This window comes from Pangasianodon hypophthalmus, chromosome 15, assembly GCF_027358585.1.
Source record: "Pangasianodon hypophthalmus isolate fPanHyp1 chromosome 15, fPanHyp1.pri, whole genome shotgun sequence".
Taxonomy (NCBI): Eukaryota; Metazoa; Chordata; class Actinopteri; order Siluriformes; family Pangasiidae; genus Pangasianodon; species Pangasianodon hypophthalmus.
In genome coordinates, this window is record NC_069724.1 from 7981165 (window position 1) to 8003773 (window position 22609).

Below are 22609 nucleotides of genomic sequence, written 5' to 3' on the forward strand. Positions count from 1 at the left end.
TTACAGGATATCTATGGTAATTCAAATAACCGTATAACTTTTTGCAACCGTGGTGAACCAAAACGCATCTCAGAATGCACAACATATCAAACCTTGAGCTGGATGGGCTAAACAGCAGAAAACCACATCGGGCTCTACTCTTGTCAGCCAAGAACAGGAATCTGGGCACAGGCTCCCTGAAACATCGACTAGGTGTGGATGTGGAGACCCGATGTGGTCTTTATTTGTTGTAGCCCATCCGCCTTGAGGTTTGGCATGTTTGCATTCTGAGATGCATTTCTGATCAAGAGGGCTGTACCGAGTGGTTATTTGAGTTACCATAGACTTGCTGTCTAGCTATTCTCCTCTGACCTCTTTCATCAACAAGGCATTTCCACCTACAGAACTGCCACACACTGGATGTTTTTTGTTTTTCACACCGTACTGTGTAATCTCTAGAGACTGTTTTACTTGAAAAACCCAGCATTCTCAAATAATCAACCCAGCTTGTCTGACACCAAACAACCATGCCATGTCAAAGTCACGGAGATCACATTTTTTTCTCCATTCTGATGTTTGATGTGAATTTTAACTGATGCTCTTAACCTGTATCTGCATGATTTTATGCATTGCGCTGCTGCCACATGATGGGCTTATTGGATAATTGCATGAATGAGCAGGGGTACAGGTGTTCCTATTAAAATGGTGAGTGTATATTGCCTGATATATTTGACAAGGCACTTTCTATTTTGCAGGCCTCAGTCAAGTAGTTTAAATACATCAGTTGACTCTGTGCAGGCTGCAACAGCACAGAGCTGAGATGTGAGTAGTTAGTGTTGAGCTAATGAATGTCCTTCTCAGCAGCTTTCCTAAACTATCCAAGAATTAATATAATCTTTATTAGTCTCTACATGCGAACTTTTTAAAACTCTTCACAACAGGACCAGAAATTATACTGATAATCATTTGACCTTCACACAATTAATAAAGCTTTCTTACCCATCTTACTAGACACTCATGTTACTAGTTTCCTGATGCTGGAAGATGCAGCCAGTATCTGGTATGTCATCTGATTTTAAGTAATCAGCTTCACTGTGTGGGATGTGGGGGAGGTATTGTGAAAAATTAGTACATTTTATCCTCACTAGTGAAGGTACTAGATGAACAAAAACAGATCCTGAAAAACATATCATACTATATTTTAAAAGCCACCCAATTAAATGCTTTATTTATTCTGTGCTTTATATATTCGCTTTGATTGTGTCCTTTCTTGCCCAAACCACGCCTATGTATCTTCGAGCCACAATCATTGTCTATGCACATCTGTAATCTCTAGCAGCACTCTGTGCTGACTCACGTCCCATTGTCTGGATCCAGGTGTGTCGACCTCTCAGACCCAGCAGCCCCACACCTCTCAGGTCCTCCCACCAGAAGAAGCTCTCTACCTCCGAAAGAAGAAGAGGAAGTTAACCAGACAGGACCCGTACGCCCGCTTCTCCGCCCTGCTGTACCGCCGTCCGCCGCAAGACGACCAGAAAGCCATTCTGGCCAGTATGGACACAGTGGACCCAGACCACGCCACTTTCCTGTGAGGGCCCAGAGAGCAGGCCACACTCTTCCCAAAGCCCACTGGTTCTGCACTGAGTTTCCCATCACCCCAGCTGTGCCCCATATCTACACCTCATCTTCCCATCCATGCTTTTTTTTTCCTTTTTTTTTTTTTGAAATCTCTCTTTTCACAAGATAATGCTGGTTGGTAGTGTTCCAAGGTTTTGCTCCAGTGCAAGATTACCTCAAACAGAGAACTAGTGTCAATGGGATGTTTATTTCTCTTCCAAAAGAGGCGTGTAAGCGTTTAGGCTCATGCATGTGGTTTACAGCTCTCATTACTCCTCACATTCCTGCACCTGTTTCATTCTGCCAGTAGTTTTACTCTGTCTCAGCAGAACACAGGGTTCTCATGCGTAGGCCAGATATACCTCAGAGTCACCCGAGACTCATCAGTGCAGCACTGCTGAACAGACAACATTCTGTAACTTCCGAACAGTGAAACATTTTAGTGATGTTTTTTTTTTTAAAATATTGTTTCTTGTTAGGCATCATTTATGTTAAACATTTTCAAAAGAAAAAAAATATTTCAGGTCTTTTAAGGCAGAATGACTGTTATGCTCATAATGGTATTATGTATTAATATACTTATACCACGGCACTGTTGAATTCTCCAATCTGATTGGTAGGTGTTGATTAATTTTCTATAACAGCAGCTCTGACAGTAGTTCTGGCTTAATTAATGGATTTAAAAAATGCATGTAGTTGTTGTTATGGTGAAGTGTTCTGTAAGGAGATGTTTATGTATCATTTTGGATAAAGGTTCCAGTGTCAGTGCTTTATAATCACCGGTGGTAAAACTGGAAGTTTCTTGGTAACATGGCAAGCTGCATTTCTTTGTCATATTAAATTCAAGAGAGGAAAAAGAGAGGCTGGTGATTGAACAGCTGTTTCTACCTGTTATAATCTAAGTGATAACAGGAACTAACTTGTTTAGGACGTTCCACAACATGAAGTGTAACTATAAACAGATAAATGCATAATGTGTTCGCTGTGGTATAAGAGGAATAGAACACTTTGGGATGTGCTGTTATTGGAAAATAATCAACTTTAGGGTGGTAATAGTAACTCCGCTTTGCTTCGGGCCACATCACACCACCCGATTGTTGATTATTTTCATGTAACAGCATGCTCCATCAGGTTTTATTCCTTACATAATATGCATTGTGTGTGTGCAGTGTAGTCTTTTTTCATTCATCTGCTCCTCCATGGATTTGGAACGATCAATATTTCCAGTATTTTTGGGGGACAATTTCATTTTTTCCAACCACTGTTCATGATTTTTGTTTAGCTGAAGAAATGTGAAGACATCAATACTGTAAAATATTCAGAATTCATACTGAGAAGGGAACAAAACGTTATCCAGAGATGCGCACAGGTTACTTTCCACTATAATCAAAAGCTGCTATGGCCATGTGTGTACATTTTTCTGGGTTGGTGTTTTCTGTAAATAAGTCTTTTGCATTGGAGCAAAATCTTGGTAATCACTGTGATGTACTGTCTTAAGTTGATGCTAACTTTATCGTGATTTTGTGAGCTCCTATTAAAAAAAAACATAGCAAGTTCCATAGTAAAAATACTACAGTCTCCTTAATCAATAAAAATTGTTAAGTATAATGTACTGTGAGAAGGGTAGGATTTTGTGCCATAATTATACTGTAGTATTTTTTCAGCTGCCCCCCCTTTGATCCAAAAAGGCATATTTAGGCCTAAGTAGGGCTCTTGAATGCTTGCCTCCATTTAGTCGTCTCTTTCTCTTTTGTCTTTCTTGTTTTTTTTTTGTTGTTTTTTTTCAAATGGAAACCTACTGCCTTTGTGGGCCATTTTTGTAGCCTTTTATTTTGAGGTTTAACCTGGCTGCAAGTAGAAGCAGCACCCCAGCTCCTGTTTCTATCCTCTGGAAAGACATTATGGGAAATGCCTATGAGAAGACCAGGCTTTCCCATGCGGCCAAAGTTTTTTATTGTATATCTATCATCCAAGGGTGCTTCTTTTCTACTGGTTAATATGTATTCTCACTGTCAGGACAAACATATCTGGGCTCATGTATGTTCACTTTGGTGGCCAGTCATTGAAGGGGGATGTTGCTGGTGGTGGTCAGCGATGGTGCTCTACCTGTTTCAAATTACTTTGTCCCTGCTAAAAAGCTCACAAGGGCGTAGGTTGGCTAAATAGCATCAGCTATCGTAATGGGGACTCCAAATTTAAGCTAGGTTGATGTTTAACCTTAGGTTTTTGCAAATTGATTGTGTTGGTTCACGATCAAGCCCCTCCCAAAGGCTAATCAGTACAATACAGGCGTATTCAACAGCCTATTTTGGGTGCTATCAAACTTTGGGAGTCTTCGGACTGTAATCACTTGAAATTGCTTAATTTCTCTAAGTTGATCTTCCAGCAGATGTGGCTGCTGCTTGTCATTTTAACACCGCAGTATTTGACGTTTTAGGATTTCAACATCATCCAAGCGTTGGATCAAACTTTCAATGTTTGCTGTGGCATTTTGACGGTCAATACCTACTGTCCATCAAAATGCTTTTTTTTTTTTTAGAGTTAAAAAAAATTCCTCGTTCATACTTGACTTACATCTGGGTGCTGAATGTGATCACCAATTTGCATTTATAATTTTAGCTACATTGACAACAGGCTGGGGTGTACCTCAGGCAAGTAAGGGCACTTCCTGTTGGCATGGTTAAGAGGATTTAGTTTTATTTTGTCATGACTGCACTTTCTTAAAAAAGAAAAAAAAAAAACAGGAATACCTTTGATGTATTCTATGCTTATGTGAGACCAGCGCATTACAAGTATACCTGTGTAAGCATTTTTGATGATTTTATTTCGCCTTGGTTAGGGGACTGATTGTCAACTAGTCATGCATCATTTGGAGCTTTTAGATATACTGCACTGAGCTTGATGCTTTTCATTTGGCACAAAGCTTTGCGATTGGTTCAGATCACACCACTTCTTATGTTCTGCGAATGTTTTTTCGGTCTTTGCAAAGAATATCTTTGCATTTTAATCTCTGTAACTGTTGTTCCATTTGTAATTTAAGTAAATGTCTGATTAGGTGACAATTACCCATGAAACACGTGGCAACACCTTTAGATAGATCTTCACAATAGGTAGTTCATTTCGAAGATGTGCTCCTGAAGTATTTACAAGACATTTAACTGGGCAATTTTTTTGGTCAACTATGGTGCTTTGTAAAAGATATAGAACTATTTAATTAACTAAATATTGTTCTTTTATGTTTCTTTCTTTTTCAAAAGAGTGATATAAAAAAAGGATTATCCAAGATGCTAGGAATGTACTGTAATATGTCAAAATACTGTATATAATAGCATATATTGCACAATGTATGATAAAATTTTAGTAATTTTGAATAAATTGGACAATATATGCACGCGACTAAATATATTCATAAAACATATTCCCATATTTTGAATTCATTTTCTAACTATGTGTTTGTATATTACTTTTTCATGAGGTTTTCGTCACTTTAAAGCATCCTTAAGCATTAAACAGACACAAGAAGATACATTTCCATTGACCCTGCATTTGAAGAATTTGTCAGCATTTTTTGTTGGCAGTCATCTGGATCATTGTAAGCCGAAAGTGGAAAGACAGGATATTTTTTTTTCCCTTTACCTAATCTGTGAAACTATTGCCCAAACATAAACTGAACAGTATCTTCTGTAGCACCATCAAGTTGGATTTCCCTTTTTGTTGTGTAATTAGGCTTTGGCAGGGCAACGCAGATACTTTGTAGGTTCTTGAGAGATCCAATAAATGCTGAATAAACATTGGCTCATAAACAGTGCAAAAGAAGATTTGTAATTAAAAAAAGCAAAAAGGCTTTTAAGAGCATGATCAAGTGAACACTTGAGCTCATTCAGTAGCATTGTAGCTGTCAAGGAGTGACAATGACACTGACAAGCTTGACCTTATATAACTCATAGACTTTTTTATTGCATTGCATTTATTTTATATGGAATTTATATCTGTCCACGGAACAAGCATTCTATTACTTTATCATGACGATTTATTTCAAGATAAACATTTTCCATTCCAATCCATCATTTGAGTTTGCATAATTTTGAATAAAACAACCATCTTAGTAAAGCTTGAGTCTTTGTTTTGATTGAACACAAATCATTTTCACTTTATTCTTCTCTTTCTTTTTTTTTTTTCTTCTTTTTTTTTTTTTTTTTTTTTTTGCATCCATGTGTGATGTCATGTTTATAGCTCTAAAATATTTTTCATGGAAGATTTGCTTGTTTCCTCTCGGAGAATATTTCCCAATTTCCATTCTGTTTTGTCACCTTTACTGGATGTATATTAATTTGTCTCATTTAGGTCTACATTTGGAAATCCTTGTTCCAAGGATCACTGAGCTAATATCCCCTCTGTAAGGCTTCACGAATGAATTCTACAAGAATATATGCATATGGTAAATGTACATTTCTCTACCGAGCTTAAATGTTTAGTGGTGATTTTTATTTATTATAGTCCTTATTTTTATTGACTGATGCTTAGCTCACTGGACAAGGTCTTGGCACTTTCTCTGTTATCTTGTAACAGATAAAAATGTACATAAATGATTAGAGACATGTTTAGCATGATTTTTCGGTTTTGTTGAATGCTATTATCCAGAGCAGATATGTTTCAGAATGAGTGCACATGAGAGATGATTTTCCTGAATGAAGTAGATTATTTGTTAATTACTATTTTTTCATATCACCTATAAGCGATGAAGAAATGGTGGGATGTCGTGATGAAAGGGGAAAAACATGCCAACATTATCTGTTATCAGTCATTAGATAATTTAACATAACACTAGACCAAAAACATTGACTTAATTTAAAATAAATATATAATACATAACAGATTAGCAAGATTTTGTTTAAAAATTTAACATTTTAAAAGATTTCAATTAAAATTTTGGCCTAAAAAAATGTGGTTGGAAATCGCCATATTCTCATAAGCGACAGTATTTTGATCTAGAATTGGATGTTATAATGTGATCTACAATCAAAGGCATAAGCTGAACCAAATGATTTACTCTGAACAATTCTACTGTTTGGCTTAATCATTTTTATTTAGTTAAATGAGTACACTCTTAAAAATAAAGGTATTTTAACTACTTTTAATTGTCGCTGGAGTGGTAACATCAAGGGAATATCTTTGTACCTTTAAATATGCATCTTTTACCTGGGAAGGTGAATATAGTGTACTTTTAAAAATGACTTAAAGTACATAATTGGACTTTAAGCTTTACTAAAAAAAAGCTAATTAAAGGTATACAACATGTAGGGAAAAGATACATACCAAAGGTAGAAAAGATGATCCCTTGATGATATCACTCTAGCGACAAGAAAAAAAGAAAAATATGGTACCTTTATTTCTGAAAGGGTAAATATAAATTTTTTTAACATCCTGAAAGGTTTCAATACCCCCTGATGTGCTTAAAATGTAAAAGACTTATATTACATCCGATCAAGAACAGAACTGTTCAATACTTGGCAAGTTTTTGTAAACACAAATTTGCAGAATGCATGCTTAAACATTGACCTCCTAAAGAACATCAGGGATTTAAACAATGATCATGCTGCTTACTTTAGGCGGAGAAGGGGTGAGGGTCTGGTATCAGCACAATATGGCGCATGGGGGAATATGAGATGTCAGTCTTCATTTGGCACTCCGTGTGCTTGCAGGAAATACATGGAAATGATCAGGAATGTCGGCTGACCGCAGATACACACAAAACAATAGAACTTTTCACGAGTTGTAAATAAAGACTACATATCTTGCAATATATTTTTGTACATGACAAATTGCTGCACACTGTGGATATTGTTAGATGAATGATAAAGGAGTAATTTTATGGTCTGTATATTGAACAATGTGAATAATAATCTTACAAATTAGATTTAAGAGTTATGAGAGCAAAATGATTAAAGTATATTCAAAATATAAGAATTTACAAACCAAAGGGGATAACGTTGTCTACTTGTGGGGTAGGGGGTTTGTTTGCTTGTAGTACATAGCATTTTATTCATTTCATCTTTGTATACAGCTCTGCATCTAGGAATATAACACATCGAGAGGGAAAACGATTAGAATAGTGCACAAATACTGATACAATATCGAAAATAACATTGTGCTTCAATAGAAAACTCCAGAGTTGTGATTATTTTACATTTCTCCAGTAGGCCTTATTTGACAAAATATTATACTTATTTTCATACCATCAATGCCCTTTACATTAAAAGGTTTAACTGTGAAAAAGGCTTCTGCTCTGCTGTTTGCTTTGTGATATGATATCACACTTGAGCCTTTTTTTTCCTTTTTTCCCTTATTTCAATTTTTTGTATTTATCACAAACACAGCCGCAATGCATTGCTGTCCTATAATGCTGTTGAAGTCGATGACGTGTCTGCATAGGCTTACTGCCTCATTGACTTTAATGGTATTTGACTGGCGGGAGGGGACACATACAATATGTATAGCAGCACAGTGTAAGATATGTGTAATCTGTATTCTTCTAGTAAGCAGACTGTACAAGTAGAGATATTTTGGCAGTGTACTGTATGTATAAAGGACAGATATTTATAGCTACAAATTAAAAGAAAACTGGATGATCTAACTTTTGTAAAAGGTAAAAGAAAGTGTGATCCAACTTTGATGTCCTGTTTATGAAAAAATGTATGTTTTTTCTGTCGTGACGGTAGCGAAAGTGTGGTTATTAGCGATACGACAGATGTTACAAACTGCTTTTGTAGTATATCTGTAGATACTCTTACAGTCAAAGTAACATTTTATAGAAACATCAGTGTGGTGCGTATTCACTCGCCATCCCATTGACCACATTATGACTTGGTGCTATTTATGATCCATTTTGTGGTCTAGACAGGAAATTACTTTGCCGCAATTGTCACATTTCACACATATTCAGACTAATGTGAAGACCTAGCTGACAGTATTTGTTAATATTTGATGCAACAAAAAAAGTTTCTCACTGTTAATTGTATTAACGCAGTGTTAGCAAAGACATGTACCAAGTAAAGAAATAAGATGTGATGCTTACAAAATGCTGTAAACAAACACTTGTTAGAAACAAATGGCCTGAATTAAATTAAGAAAAAATAAAGAAGTTATGAGAATATATAGCATGTACATTGCAAATTATACACAAGAGAGGAAGGAAGGATTTGCAACAAGGGGAAATGAAGGAGGGAAGGAAGGAAACGAGGAAGGAAGGATTTTCACAACTAGAAGGAAGGAAGGAAGGAAGGATTTGTCACAAAGGAAGAAAGGATTTGTAACAACAGGAAGCAAGGAAGGAAGAATTTGTAACAGCTGGAAGGAAGTTCAGAAGGAAGGAGGGAAGCAATGAAAAAAGGAAGAATTTGTAACAACTAGAAGGAAGGAATGAAGGAAGGAATTGTAATAACTGCCCAGATTTTAGTCATCATTTATTTAGTCATTCTATTCTCTGTCCATACAGTTGCAGTCACAGTAACATGAGCATTGTATCTGTAATCATCTTGTTTTTGCTCGTGCCACTGTCCACAGCACTTTTCAGCTCTTCATGTCCACTCTCTCTATACTTTGATTTCCAACTCTTTGGGTTTTTACTGCTCATAAATTCATTTTACTGAAACTGACATTTCTGTAGACTAAAGACAATGATGAATGTTAAAATTCATCTTCAGGTCTAATTGCCACACATGAAAACTTTGGCATGTTATTCACATGAAAAATATAATTTCAAAAGATAATTAAAATTATATTTTAAACCTTTCAACCAAAGGTACACATATACCTACTTATGATAGACCTTGTCTCAAACATCATAACAGTACATGCTGTCTTGTCAGTGCTTAGTTATTTTGAAGTAATGACTTTATTTACTTATTATTTTAACTAGTTAACTGTAAACTTAATGATTAAATATTTTTGTCTGAATACATTATAATACAGAAGTAGGTGATAAATATAATGGTTTAAAAAATGGTGGCGAGCCAGATAGAATGTAAAAGTCTTCGTAACATTTTACTATTTTTGAGTTGCATATTGTCAGTTATATCATCCATTCATTCTGTACTGACACAACCACTTGTCGAGGCAAAGGGCCATTCCTTTAGCCATCATGTCTTTACAGTGTCTATAGGGCTTGTGTTGTTTAGTACAGACTCAAGTGTTAAAGAAGGCAAAGGTATCTTCTTAAAACTAGCTTGTGTATTCACCATTCATCTATGTGATTGCAGTAGTAGCCTGGGCTCATTCAGGTCTGTAGGAATGTGATTTAATTGATTCAGAATTTGGTGATTCAGGATTCAGTGATTCAGGACTGTAGGGAAGTTGATTCAGAATTCAGCGATTCAGGACTGTAGGGATGTGATTCAGAATTCAGTGATTCAGGACTGTAGGGAAGTGATTCAGAATTCAGTGATTCAGAACTGTAGGGAAGTGATTCAGAATTCAGCGATTCAGGACTGTAGGGAAAGAGATTTGGGATCCAGTACTGGGAATGTCTCTCGGTTCAGGCGTATTGACCTATGATTTAATACCATGCATGCCATTTGGAAAACAGAGCTCTTACTTCTGAAATACTGAGTTGGCCTTTATTTCACATGCTCCTTGCTGGGTAAAGCTCATTGGGTTGCCATGTTCAGATGCTACAGTGTTATGTAACCTTTACTCTGCTTCAGAAATGTTTTGTATTTTGATATAATAAAAGAATGAAAACTAATGCTTACATGTTTGCGTTTCTCTTGCCTTAAACACAGAAATCACAGACCCCTCTGCAAATTATTGCACAAAAATAAGTTACTTCCTGTAGAGAAAATAATTTAATAATAATAATTTCATTTCAAACAAGAAGAACAGATGATACACACAGACAAACTTTTGCACCAACTTAAACTAATATTTCCCTAAATGCCCAGAAGGGTGAAATAAATTTGGAAGATTGTCTTTAGTACCTGTATGTTCCCTTTACTCTCAATAAGCATGTATAAATTGGCCTCTTAGTCCTGAAACACCTAACGACTGCATAGGAAACTACAGCAGCTGTTCTCAATGTGTGGATTGATATCAGCCAGTGGCTTGTGACATATAGCCAGAGGGATGTGTGAATCGTGATGATATCTATCAGTTGTTTTCAACTAATAGCAATATAGCTGTTACATAGATTATATTACACTTCATAAGAATAATTTACAGCCACGTGAATAGATTTCTGTGTTGCATTGGGTGGGCATTAGTCATTTCGTTATCTAAAGCTCTAATGGCTACAATAAAAAAAAGTGCAAATTTGTACATAAATGGATTTAATATTTGAAAAGTTATAGCTCACTTTCAGTATCACTTTCACTATCCTGGTAAGGGTTGTGATGGATCCGGAACCAATCCCGGGAGTACTAGGTGTGATACGGGAATACGCCCTGGACAGGATGTCAGTCCACTGCAGACCAACATGGAAACACACACACACACACACACACACACACACACCTAAGGGCGACTTAGTGTAGCCAGTCCACCTACCTGCATGTTATTGGGAGACAGGAGGAAACTGGAGAACCCAAAGGAAGGGTCGCATGGGGAGAACATGAGACTGCACAGACAGTAACCTGAGTTCAGTTTGGAACTGCGGAGGCTGTGAAGCGGCAATGCTACCTTGTACACCAATGCGTAACAAGTTGTATTTATACACACAAAATTTGTTCTAGAGTCATAAATGGGTCAGGTCATTATTTATTTATTTAACACAGAAAGGTCGTCATCTGCAGTGGTTTCAGGAACCAGCATTGTTTCCAGCTGCTAAGTGCTGGTAGAAAGGAAACAGTTTCTGAATTACTGCTACTAATTCTACATTATATACAAGCTAACACAACAACACACAAGTAAGGCAACTGGAAAATCTCAAACATATATCGACCAATTCAGACAAGTAATAAGGAATCTGGAAAATAAGTTACCGAATAGTAAAGATGGTCTAACATTTTGACCAGCTTGATCTGTGTCCCAAGCTGGATTTTTCAGTAAGATTAACATTAATATCAATATTAGCAAATTAGTATTAAGTATTAGTATTAAGGTTTAATGGTTAACACGTTTGTCTCGCACCTCCAGGGTTGGGGGTTCAATTTCTGCCTTCGCCCTGGGTGTGGAGTTTACACGTTCTCTCCGTGCTTCGGGGGTTTCCTCCGGGTACTCCAGTTTCCTCCCCCAGTCCAAAGATATGCGTTGTAGGCTGACTGGCATTTCCAAATTGCCTGTAGTGTGTGAATGAGTGTGTGAGTGTGTGTGATGTGTTAGAGTGTGCTCTGCGATGGGTTAGCACCCTGTCCAGGGTGTCCCCTGCCTTGTGCTCCGAGTCCCTTGGGATAGGCTTCAGGCTTCCCCTGCAACCCTGTGTAGGATAAGCAGGACAGAAAATAGCTGGATGGATGGATGGATAGTTAAAGTATTAAATATAGCTGGCCTAGCTTAGCCTATTTTATCAATTGATCATTTTTTTCATATGAAACATTGAAACATTGAAATTTTTGATGCCAACTTGAAAGAAATGTATAGATGTTTTGTAGAAATGGTCTCATATTTTGGAGTGTAAATTACTACAGACGTTACAGTCGTGGTCATGCTGCCTTGTAGCTTCTGCCTTTTGCTGCACGTGCGGAGTGTTTGTAAATGCGCGTTCCCGAGCTACTGGGTTTCGCATCAACGTCCGTTCAGTCGTGTTTCCAAGTAGGAGCTTCGGAAACTGTTTTAGTACCTGAACTTCTTATATGATGCATATTATTACAATAGAGAAAAATTTAGAAGATGACACAAAAGAATAGGACCCATATCTAGCATTAGTTGTGCATTTGAAAGTCAATACTTACTAATTACGACTTGTGGGGAAGCATGAGAATCTTAGACGCACTTGAAGGCAGCTTGAGTAACCGTTAAAATTTTAAACCCAAGCTTTTCAATGTATATTCGTGTCTGAAATTTTATGTTTCTATAGAAATATATTAGTATAACTTATTTTTTTGCTTATTTATGAGTAAATGCTTTGAGTTGGGGTTTCAACATACTTATACATTCACGACTTCCTTGACAAAGTAAGACATTTCCTCCTTGCTATGTTTTTTTAGCTAATGAGCACCATTTCAAACGAAACCGTTTAGTTAGCAAAGTGTACGACTCGCTGCTAACTTTAAGCGTTTCATCATAAAGGGGAAATGAAAGGCTTCGAGGATAATTCTATCTATCTATCTATCTATCTATCTATCTATCTATCTATCTATCTATCTTCAAAATCAGCTTCTAGTAGTCACTGAATGGTCATCTGCTGTAAACCCGGGTGTGCTGTTGTGTAGATGGATGTACACTTCACAGCTCTTACAGGTTTGGGGCTGGGACTGAAAATAATATTTCAAATGAGCAGGCTTGAACACTTCAATATTTTTTATGGGAACAGAAAAGACACACTTCTCATGAACACTTCTGGAGATACTGCTAGCAGCAGGTGTGTGATCAGGTATGACTGTGAATAAAACATTTATATATTTGTTTGTGTGTGTGTCAGTTGATATTTCACCACTCTTTTTAGTAGTCTGTTTTCTTCTCAGGTCAGATTGACCTGAACATAACCTGTGTAATATAAATATAAAGAGGTGTAGGAGATTTATATATATATATATATATATATATATATATATATATATATATATATATATATATATACATATATATATATATATATATATATATATATATATATATATAAGAGGGAGAGAGGTGCAGGTCATTCTGACTGGAGAATAAAACAGACTACTAAAAAAGTGGTAAAATATCAATTGACATCAACTGCTCCTTTTTTTATATATATATATATATATATATATATATATATATATACACACACACACACACACAGAGAGAGAGAGAGAGAGAGACCAGCCATAACATTAATTACAAAGGAATAGTTGTCCTTTTTTCAGAAAATAAGCCAAGCTCATGAAGTTACATGTTAAAATAAATATTTTGAGTATGGTTCTATGGTTTAGGCTTTTAAACCAGAATTTAGACATAACACTAGGACAATCCCAGGAGCACGTGAATGATGTCTAAAAACATTATCACACCTGTAATTATACGCTTATAAACATGCCAAACAAAGTATAGTATAGATCCGAGTATAAATATCTTGATTGAGTTGATTTAGGCGACAGATAAGTGTCTTTTTTACTGAGCCTGTCTAATCTCCCTTGGCCGTGACGTCACGGCGGCCGCGCGCCCTGCATATCTCTGCGCGTTCACGATTTGAATGCTGGCCGAGAAGTCTCCCATTGCGAGGTGGCGGCGGCGGTGCGCGTGGCTGTGTGCGCGTGGCTGTGTGCGCGCTGTCCCCGAGAGCACCCTGTGTACCGGTTTATTCTGCGTTTGTAGATGAACGAAAAAGTGTAGATGAAAGAGAAATCTAGCGGAACACGCGGTTAAGTTCATTCACAGCTGTGTGTGTGTGTGTGTGTGTGTGTGTGCGCAGACCACAGCAGGGCAACACAAACAGCTGCTCGGTCGCTTGGTTGTAGCTAAACACAAAGCTAGCTTGCGTGCTTTCCTCGCCACCACCACCATGACCTCCTCCGCCGAGAGGAACCGAGCTTGTTTCAGGGTTTTTAGCATCTCAGCTGACTGGGAGAGTCTGCGGAGCCGGATTTCTCCTCTGGGTTTCTGCTAAGCCACTGTGACATCTAGATCTGCAATCTGTAAGACGCAGGTAAGCAGCGACCTCATTCACCTCCGCATGTCTCCCCTGGCTCCTCTCCTGAGTTCACTTGCCTGCTCACTTTATTTGTACACAACTGATTCCAGCCAGTGCTTCAGAACAGATGTGTTTGTTCCAGTGCAGCTTATTTAGATCCGAATGTTGCCTAGATTGTAGCCTAGCTTCAAATGGTGCTGCTGGATGCATTGTTTTCTGTGCAGAAAAACTAATGCATGCTGTGATCTCAAGATTATCATCAGATGTGTTTTTCTGTAATAGTCAACTATCTTTAGGATTCACGAAAGCCATATCATATCAACAATACAGCCATGGAAAGGTACGTCTTCTTAATTTAGAGGTGTATGGTTGATCTTACAACTATTTAGACTTGCACTGGTGTCATTTAGGCTGCATAAGGAGGTTGGCAGCACTATAGGGTTAACTGGTGCTGCTGGATAAATTGTCTTCAGGGATGCACTGATCCCACTTTCCAACACAATGCCCATGTCAGAGCTCTGGATACCTGATACTGAGCCCATATAGGATGTGATATGAGCTTGCTTTATGTCAGTTCGTGTCACATTCATGATCTGTGTTGTGCCAGTCAATATCAAAAGTGCTGATGCTCAGAAATCAGCTAGGAAAATGTCACATCTGGTCAGATCCCCAACCAGTTCAGAGTTTAAAGCCAGTACTAGTCTTGGTAACGATGTTCACTATTAAAATAAGGACTTGTACTGATGTCATTTACTTACTTAAGTAGGTTGGCTAAACTGTAGGCAAGCTTTAACCGGTGTAGCCAGTTTCAAGGATGCTCTGATCCCACTTTTCTGTGTGATATACATATCAAACTTCTGGATATCCGTACTGACGTTTTTTTAATAGCTGAGCCAACTCTCAGAAAGCTTCAGATGTGACCTGAGCGATTAAGACAATTTGTGTTGTAATGTCACAAGGTTTGCCTTGAAATATGTCAGTGGATAAACACAGAAAATGACAGATCTTATTGGATAGCCAACCTGTCCAGAGTTTAATCTCAGTTGTGATTGGTGATCTTAGAACACATAATGTGATGTGCCTTTGTGACCAAAGACAGCCAATGACAAAATTCTGGCAGTTTGATTAAAATTCCAGTGTGAGAGCATTGCTGCAACACAAGAGCCACTAGTAGGTGGATGGCATAGGATGTTGCGAAACTCATGGGACAGCTACAGATACGGTAGTGGCAATGGCAAAACATGAACAAAACATTCTAATGGACAGAAAAACATCCTTATTACCTCAAACTCGCTTTGAAGAATGTTTCTGTTTATGTCCTATTTATGCTTTACACCATTTTCTGCATGAACCTGGATCCCACTGATTGATGACATACGCAGAATATAGTAATTTTCTGTAATTGCACATTCTGTTAAAAAAAATTTATTAGGATCATCTTGTACAGTGTGAGAAGTAATAATCTTAAAACACTACCGTGATCACACAGTCTGAACCTGGCTTAAAGTGTGCACATCTGTAATTAACACACAGGTGATTGTTTCACATGCACCCAAGAGGTAATATAGTATCTTTAAACTAGCACTCAGCACTTCCACCTCATCTTCTCTCCCTTTAATACTGGAGCACTTTATGGGCTCACATCAATATTTCACAGAAGGGAGCTAAACTGGCGACAAGTGTAATGAAAACATTCCCTGTACTTCAGAAATCGTCTTGGTCAAAGAACAAACCTGGATTGCCCTGAAATTTGCTCTGCTTTCCACAGATCTGTGCTTTAACGTGTTCTGAATGTGTAATGAATACATAACGATGGTACTTTGTAGGCGTGCACTGATATGGACTTTCTAATCCTATAATAATTACTGATTATTAACATCATATCTGAAACAATAGCAGGAACCGGAAATTTAACTGGTTTTGAGTGAGTGAAAAGCAGGCTACAACTTTTTTATATTGCCAACCTTAGCTAAATAATGACAATCTTTACAATCACTGATTATAAAGCATACAAATACAGCAGGAAGCGAAAGTTGTAAAAACACTCCTCTTTCTCTTATCCATGCCCTCGCCACCTGGAGATGTAATCATAATGATATGGACAGGAAACCTGGCTAGGTTGAGTGTAACAGCTTGGTAAAGAGCCACACTACGCCAACGCTTGAACTTCTGTGCAGTGCATGAATATAAAAAGCAATGAGCCCCGAGTGAACTAATTCATTATATGTCAGCTGTTGAGGAGTGAAACCCCCAGGTTCCTGTTGATTTACAGCCACATTTTATGTGTTTGGTTGGTATGCTGACTAGAAGAACCTGCTGTACATTTGATCAGTACTTTAGAAGAAATGTTTATTATTATTAGGTTATTAGGTTCTCACATTACTGATTAAATATGTAAAAATATAGTAAAAATATGTCAGGTATTCTACTCATAACATAACAGAGCGTACAGTTTTAGCGTATGATCTACTGACCATTAACTAAACATTAAAACTGGTGGGATCTTACGTTCTTTACTGACTACACTCTTGCACTCTGATGTGACAGTAAGGATTGTTTGTGTTGATTCAAAGAAACTCATAGATTTTTGATAGACTAGGTAGTAAGACAGTATCATCTTTTCCAAACAGGGAGCGAAATCATAGTCATTTTCCAAAAGCTAATTCTTTAACTTGAGTGCTTTTCTAGTGAATATGACTGAAATGCATGTTATTGCTGTAGTGGCAATGCCTGATGACATTCTGTGCCTGGTTTTTATAATTATTCTTAATTCTAACATCAATATGGATGTATTAAAAACATCAATATTATAGCGAAGCAAGTATCGGTAATACTGATAACTTATATTTGGACCAGCAGATATTAATATGTGTTTGATCTCTGACTTGTCTCTTAGGCCATGTCAACATGTGTGCGGATAATTTGAAAAATTATCAAAAATATCTCCGTCCACATTCCACACAATGTTACGCATATGTTATAAACTGTTATGTCAAATGCCTCAGAATAACGTTAAGAGATTGCATATTGAGCAGTAGAAAAGAGAAATGCTGAAATGCTCTCTTCAGCCAGAACAGTCTCTGATCATCTTTGGGTCTTATCCAAAATCTCTGTTCACAGTACGGTTTGTACCGCTAGAGTATTGCGTTCAGGAGCAGCAGCCTACAGCACAAATCATATTCTGGCACCTCTGCACAAGAGTGTAATTTAAAAAAAAAAACAAAAAGGCGAAATTAAACTGCAAATATGTTACCAAATAAGAAATTACAGACCATAAAGTAACAGCCTTGTCAGAGAGCTAGAGTCCTAGCACGTCGATAACACACACAACTGCAGTGAGAATGCAGAGAGTGACATCAGCCTTTGTAAAAACGTTTTTGCCAAAACAATTCAAGTTTTCATATTCTCAGTTTTAAAATGGGCGTTTTCAAATAGCTTCGTTATCAGTGACCCAAAATGCGGTGATCATGTGTACGGGAGGCCAAAAGTCAGAGAAAAGCAACATTTTAAAAAATATCCATATACGTGTGGGCAGGGCATTAGACTTTTTGTCTTCTTCCTGCTTTTTAAGATGTGCGTAATTTACTTTGGTTATTCATTGATTTTTTTATTTTTTGTTAGCCTCACATTATGAGGTGAGTTTTCCTCATACTGGCCTCACATGGCTGATGTATTCACTGACTCAGGGATCGTGAATAAATTGATGACAGTTGGCCACAGCTTAAAATGCATCATTGCTACAGTTAAACCAGTAACGTTAAACCAATTTATAGCATTCAGTGTACAGCTGCTTTCAAAGAAGCAAGCATGGTTGTTTACAAGCTGTAGCCTAACATTTGTACAGCTGTAGATTTCTGTGTGTTTAGAGCTATTTCAGTGGCTGGCCTATTTGCATGTTTTGTTGTTTGCATGTGGAATGCCTTTAGGCCCTAGCATGACCATGAGAAATATACAGAAATCTAAACTATTTTGCCTTAGTAATAACGCTTCAAGCCCAGGTGCAGGGTTATATCATAGAGAAAGGGCGAGTTCAGTCAGTTATGCACAGTAGGGAATATGTGCATTGTATGAGGTTAGAGCTGCCTTTGTGACCTTGTGAGTCAGGCCTAAAGATATGCAAATTTACCCTGGTGGCATGACTCAAGCCGGCAGTGTGTTTCTACAGCCTAGTGTCGGTACTGCCTGTTTATTTTAGTCACTTAACAGAAGGCAAATAAACGTTGTCATGTAGCGCTCACTGATACTGAAATTTAATGCAAGACACTCCAGGTAGAAACAACAATTTTGGTCACAACAGTCATTTTTTCTGATTTTCTGGATATCCTCTCTTAAACTGTAGTAACACAAAATATAGAAACTGAACAGGCAAATGTTTATTTCATGATTTCTGTTCCCCCATGACCACATTATCTAAAACTTTGAAGAAGGCTTTAAGCTCTGCCCACTTGTCACAATCACATCATGTCGGATATCTGTGAAAAGCTTGGTTCCTGATATACATGTCAATTTATGTATCATTATGTTATACACATCAATTTTCTTTATAAACAATATAAATCCCACTGTCTGGAAACACATTAATCTACATTGTATTTTTAAAACTGCTTTTGCCATAATACATTTTTTCTATATTCAGAATCAAAAATATCTGTTTCTAGATGACCTGCAATCTTGAAATTTTACATGTTCATTCAGATCCCAAATTAGAAGAATTTTACAGAGGAGTTTCTCAAAATGTCAATTAATGTTGGTTTTACATTAGATTTTAAACTGAAAATGGCATAATGATTTTTTTTTTTTTACAGTGCATGGTATTTTCTTGATTAAACAATCCAGAAATGATATTCCAACAAACTGTTCTGTAAAAATATTTCACTTGAGATCGGTAAATATATATTTTAATTCTAACAGCATCAAAAGACTAGATTTTAAGTTTTATTTGGTGTGTAAATGTACGCATTTTGAATTGCACAAAGCCTCAGTTGCCTAAATAAATGTACATTTTTTGAAAAACATTATAGTGCAGAATAGTGAACTCGTACCCCAGAGTTGCCTCTGTTACAAGTTCAGTTTAAAGTTTTCAGTTCATGAATAAGCATGGTATCCATTAAAGGAGCTTTGCATTCTTAAAGTAAGCCCACATCTGCAAGTCTGAAATTCCTTACAGGTCAATCTGAATTAGTAATGCAATTGAGAGCACAATAACATGATTTTCCACAAGCCTAAGATTCTGTTCTCTGCATACAGTTGGAAAAAGAAGGAAAAACCGCTGACTTTGTTACACTATAGGGGCATTTATTTATTTTGCTGCCATGGTTTGGCTCCACTTGTAACTTTAGAAAGTTAAGGTCACTGCAAATCACTAAAAAGTTCTTCTGACTGGTCACCTTATGATGAAACATTTCTATCCTGATGGGAGAGGTCTCTTCCTGGGTGACTCCGCCCCCAGCCACAGGGCATGTGGTCTCATTGAATGGTTTGATGAGGTTGAAAATGATGTTGCATACGTTGTGACCTTCTCAGTGACCAGATCTCAACTCATCTGAGCAATTTGGAGATTTTTAACACATCGCTCTGCACCACCATCATCAAAACACCAACTGAAGGAACATGTCTTTGAAGAACAGGGTTTATCTTTCCCGTACAGTTCCAGAGACTTGTAGAATCAGTTCCAAGGTGTGTCGCTGCTGTTCTAGTGGCCAAACACATCTTACTAATACACTTTGTTGTTTTTTTGTTAATTTGCACTACTAAATAATGTCTTCTTCAACAAATCATAGAGTTTCTATAGTACTGGACCGAAGAACTGCTATATCTGGACACTAAACCGAGTTCGTTAGACATAAATGACAAGGGCAATACTCATTTACATTATAAGAATAGCTCCTTATGAAAAGATTATTTGATGCTTTAATATGAATGCTGAATCACATTCAGGTTCTCAGAAGAGGAAGAATTGTAATTGTGTTTTTACTCAAAGCCCAGGATATTATTGGGATAACTTTACTGGTATTGTTGATGCTTTGCATCATTCATACTTGCAGTCTTCAAAATGTATTTTACTGAAAGTATTCACTTTTCCTGTGATTGTCCTAGAAGACAGAATGTTAGCTTGTTTCAAACAGGCAATTCTGTTTATCCCCTGCATCTTCTCTGTGCTTGCACTGCACTCTTTGGAGTCTACTAGGGATTTGTTCTTAAAGGCTATGCATTTATTCGATGAAGAATCATATTCTTTGTGGCCCATTCCTCCTATAATTTCCAGACTTTTCATTTGCTTTTCATTGCTGACTTTAGGTTTCCTTCATATTTTTGCTTTACTGTGCCAGTGGTTTAGATTTAGAAGGTAGCAGCTGATTCAGAAGGCATCAGCACATCTTTCCATGTAATCCTCTTAGCTCCTGTTCTCACCTGAGTGCTAGTAATGATATCCTGGGAATTTTGTTAGGTCTCATCTTTCATCAGGCTCCCTGGGATTTCGGCCCTGACTTGTGTTCATAGGTAACCTCTCCTTTATTCATTTTTGTTGGATTCCTACATAAAAGAGCATATGTATAAGAGAATAAAAACAAGCACAATTTTACGTATACTTTTTCAGGGCCAGTGTTCACTGAATGAACAGAGCCTTAAGGTTCTCTACCTAATTCAGTGTATTAAACAATTTGGCCTAACAATTAGATAATTGCTTGGCAGCGAGCATGCCTTCAGGATTTGGGTTGTGGAATTGCTTTTGGAGCTACTGCAGGTAAAGCAGAGGAAGCTGAGCCCTGAGGTGATTTGGGCAGGGCAGATTTATTGCCGGGTGTTCAAGTCGGGCCGTTGCATTGCATTGCATTTCATTGCAGCTTAACCAAGCAGAAGTGCTGTGCAATGGCTGCTCACGTACCTTCAGGCACAGGGTGTGCACTTTGCACTCAGTGTTTCTCCTGCCCTCTAATTCCCTCCCAACATCGTGTCATTAGCAGTCTGACTGCTTTCTGTTGGTTGCCGTTATGCTCCGTCACGATTTTCAGATAACTTTGTCCTCATCTTGCTGATGCAGCATTACCTTACTTTGCAGTAATGTGCTAGATCTGTGATCAAAACATTGCAGACAGCAAAGAGCTCAGCTTTTCTCTGGGTTATTACTTTGAAGATAAGGAAAAGGAAAAACTGGTTGGGCTGCAGTGCTGTCTTCAGCAAAGGTTAAAATGTTTTCTGTGTCACATTATGCATTACCTTCTGTTTTTTTAAAAATATTGACCTTGTAAGTGGACAGTTAGAGATAGCATCCCATCTGTTTTCATGCACATGGCATTCTCTAGTGATCACTGATGAACAGGGTAGACAGTAGCTGACAAATTCAGTGCACATCACCTACAAAGAGCATTTATAAGAGAGATGTATCTAAAAATGACCTTTGAGTAATAATCTCTGCAACCTTCTGATCCACCAAGTTCTCACTGCCCTGCCCTAGTCTTTTTATGTAAAAAAAAAAATACAGCAGCTCACACTGTACCCATACCAATGTCTTACCAGTCCCAGCAGTCTTTGCTGTAGCTTTTTAGGCAGAAATCAAGCGAATTTGAGCTGCTTCTGTGACTTGAGTGTGTGCAGCCACAGTTAAGATGGGACGGTACATTGCGGGCCTAGCAAGACAAAAAATTTTTCCCTGCACTACATCCTCCTTATGACTTGATTGGTTGGGAGCTAAAAAAGCTCTTTACTTCAAGCACTTGAACTTTTTTTCAATTGTGGTATCTCTCCATTCCAGATGGCAGCACTTATTCTTCTTTAGGATTAGATATAAAATGCAGTACAGCAAAATAAATCAAGTAAATGAATGACATACCATTGATGCAGCAGTTTCTTCTCTGACCTTCAGCAGTTTTATGTTCAACTGGCTGGTCTGTTATACAGTGTCCTTCAGACCATTGTGAGGTGGGAAATACTGAAATGTGTGTGATGTCCTTCTACGCATTTTCTCCTGAGATTAGTCTGGACTGGAATCAATGGCGTATTTAACGTTACACCACAGTACTGTTGAATTCTCAAATTCGGTTGGTCAGAGGCTGTTGATTATTTTTCGATAACAGTAACTCTGACAGTAATGCTGGCTTCAGGGCAAATCACAGGTTTATATCATATGTTATCATTTCTATAGTAACAACTTTCACAGGGATTTGTACAGTGGATGCTCCACATAATCTAAGACTAATCATCTGTTTAAAAAACCTGTTATTTAACAAAGGCAAATATGATTCTTGATATAGTGAAGCTTTC

The 22609-nt window shown here is 37.5% G+C and overlaps 2 protein-coding genes across 5 annotated transcripts in view; both read left to right on the forward strand.

The window, feature by feature from the left end:
- igsf9bb (immunoglobulin superfamily, member 9Bb) overlaps positions 1-10514 on the forward strand; it is a 114656-nt gene extending 104142 nt beyond the window's left edge. Inside the window, exon 20 of one of the 2 annotated variants that reach the window (XM_026938854.3) lies at positions 1357-10514. In XM_026938854.3, coding sequence (XP_026794655.2) covers positions 1357-1571 — 215 coding nt within the window. In that variant the 3' untranslated portion in view covers positions 1572-10514. The remainder of the gene's footprint in view (positions 1-1356) is intronic. The other variant, XM_026938855.3, reaches the window with a different exon arrangement.
- Positions 10515-13901: 3387 nt separating this feature from the next.
- arhgap32b (Rho GTPase activating protein 32b) overlaps positions 13902-22609 on the forward strand; it is a 114962-nt gene continuing 106254 nt past the window's right edge. For all 3 annotated transcript variants that reach the window (XM_034311020.2, XM_026938380.3, XM_026938381.3), the window contains exon 1: positions 13902-14362. The gene's annotated coding sequence lies outside the window, so the exon portion shown is untranslated. The remainder of the gene's footprint in view (positions 14363-22609) is intronic.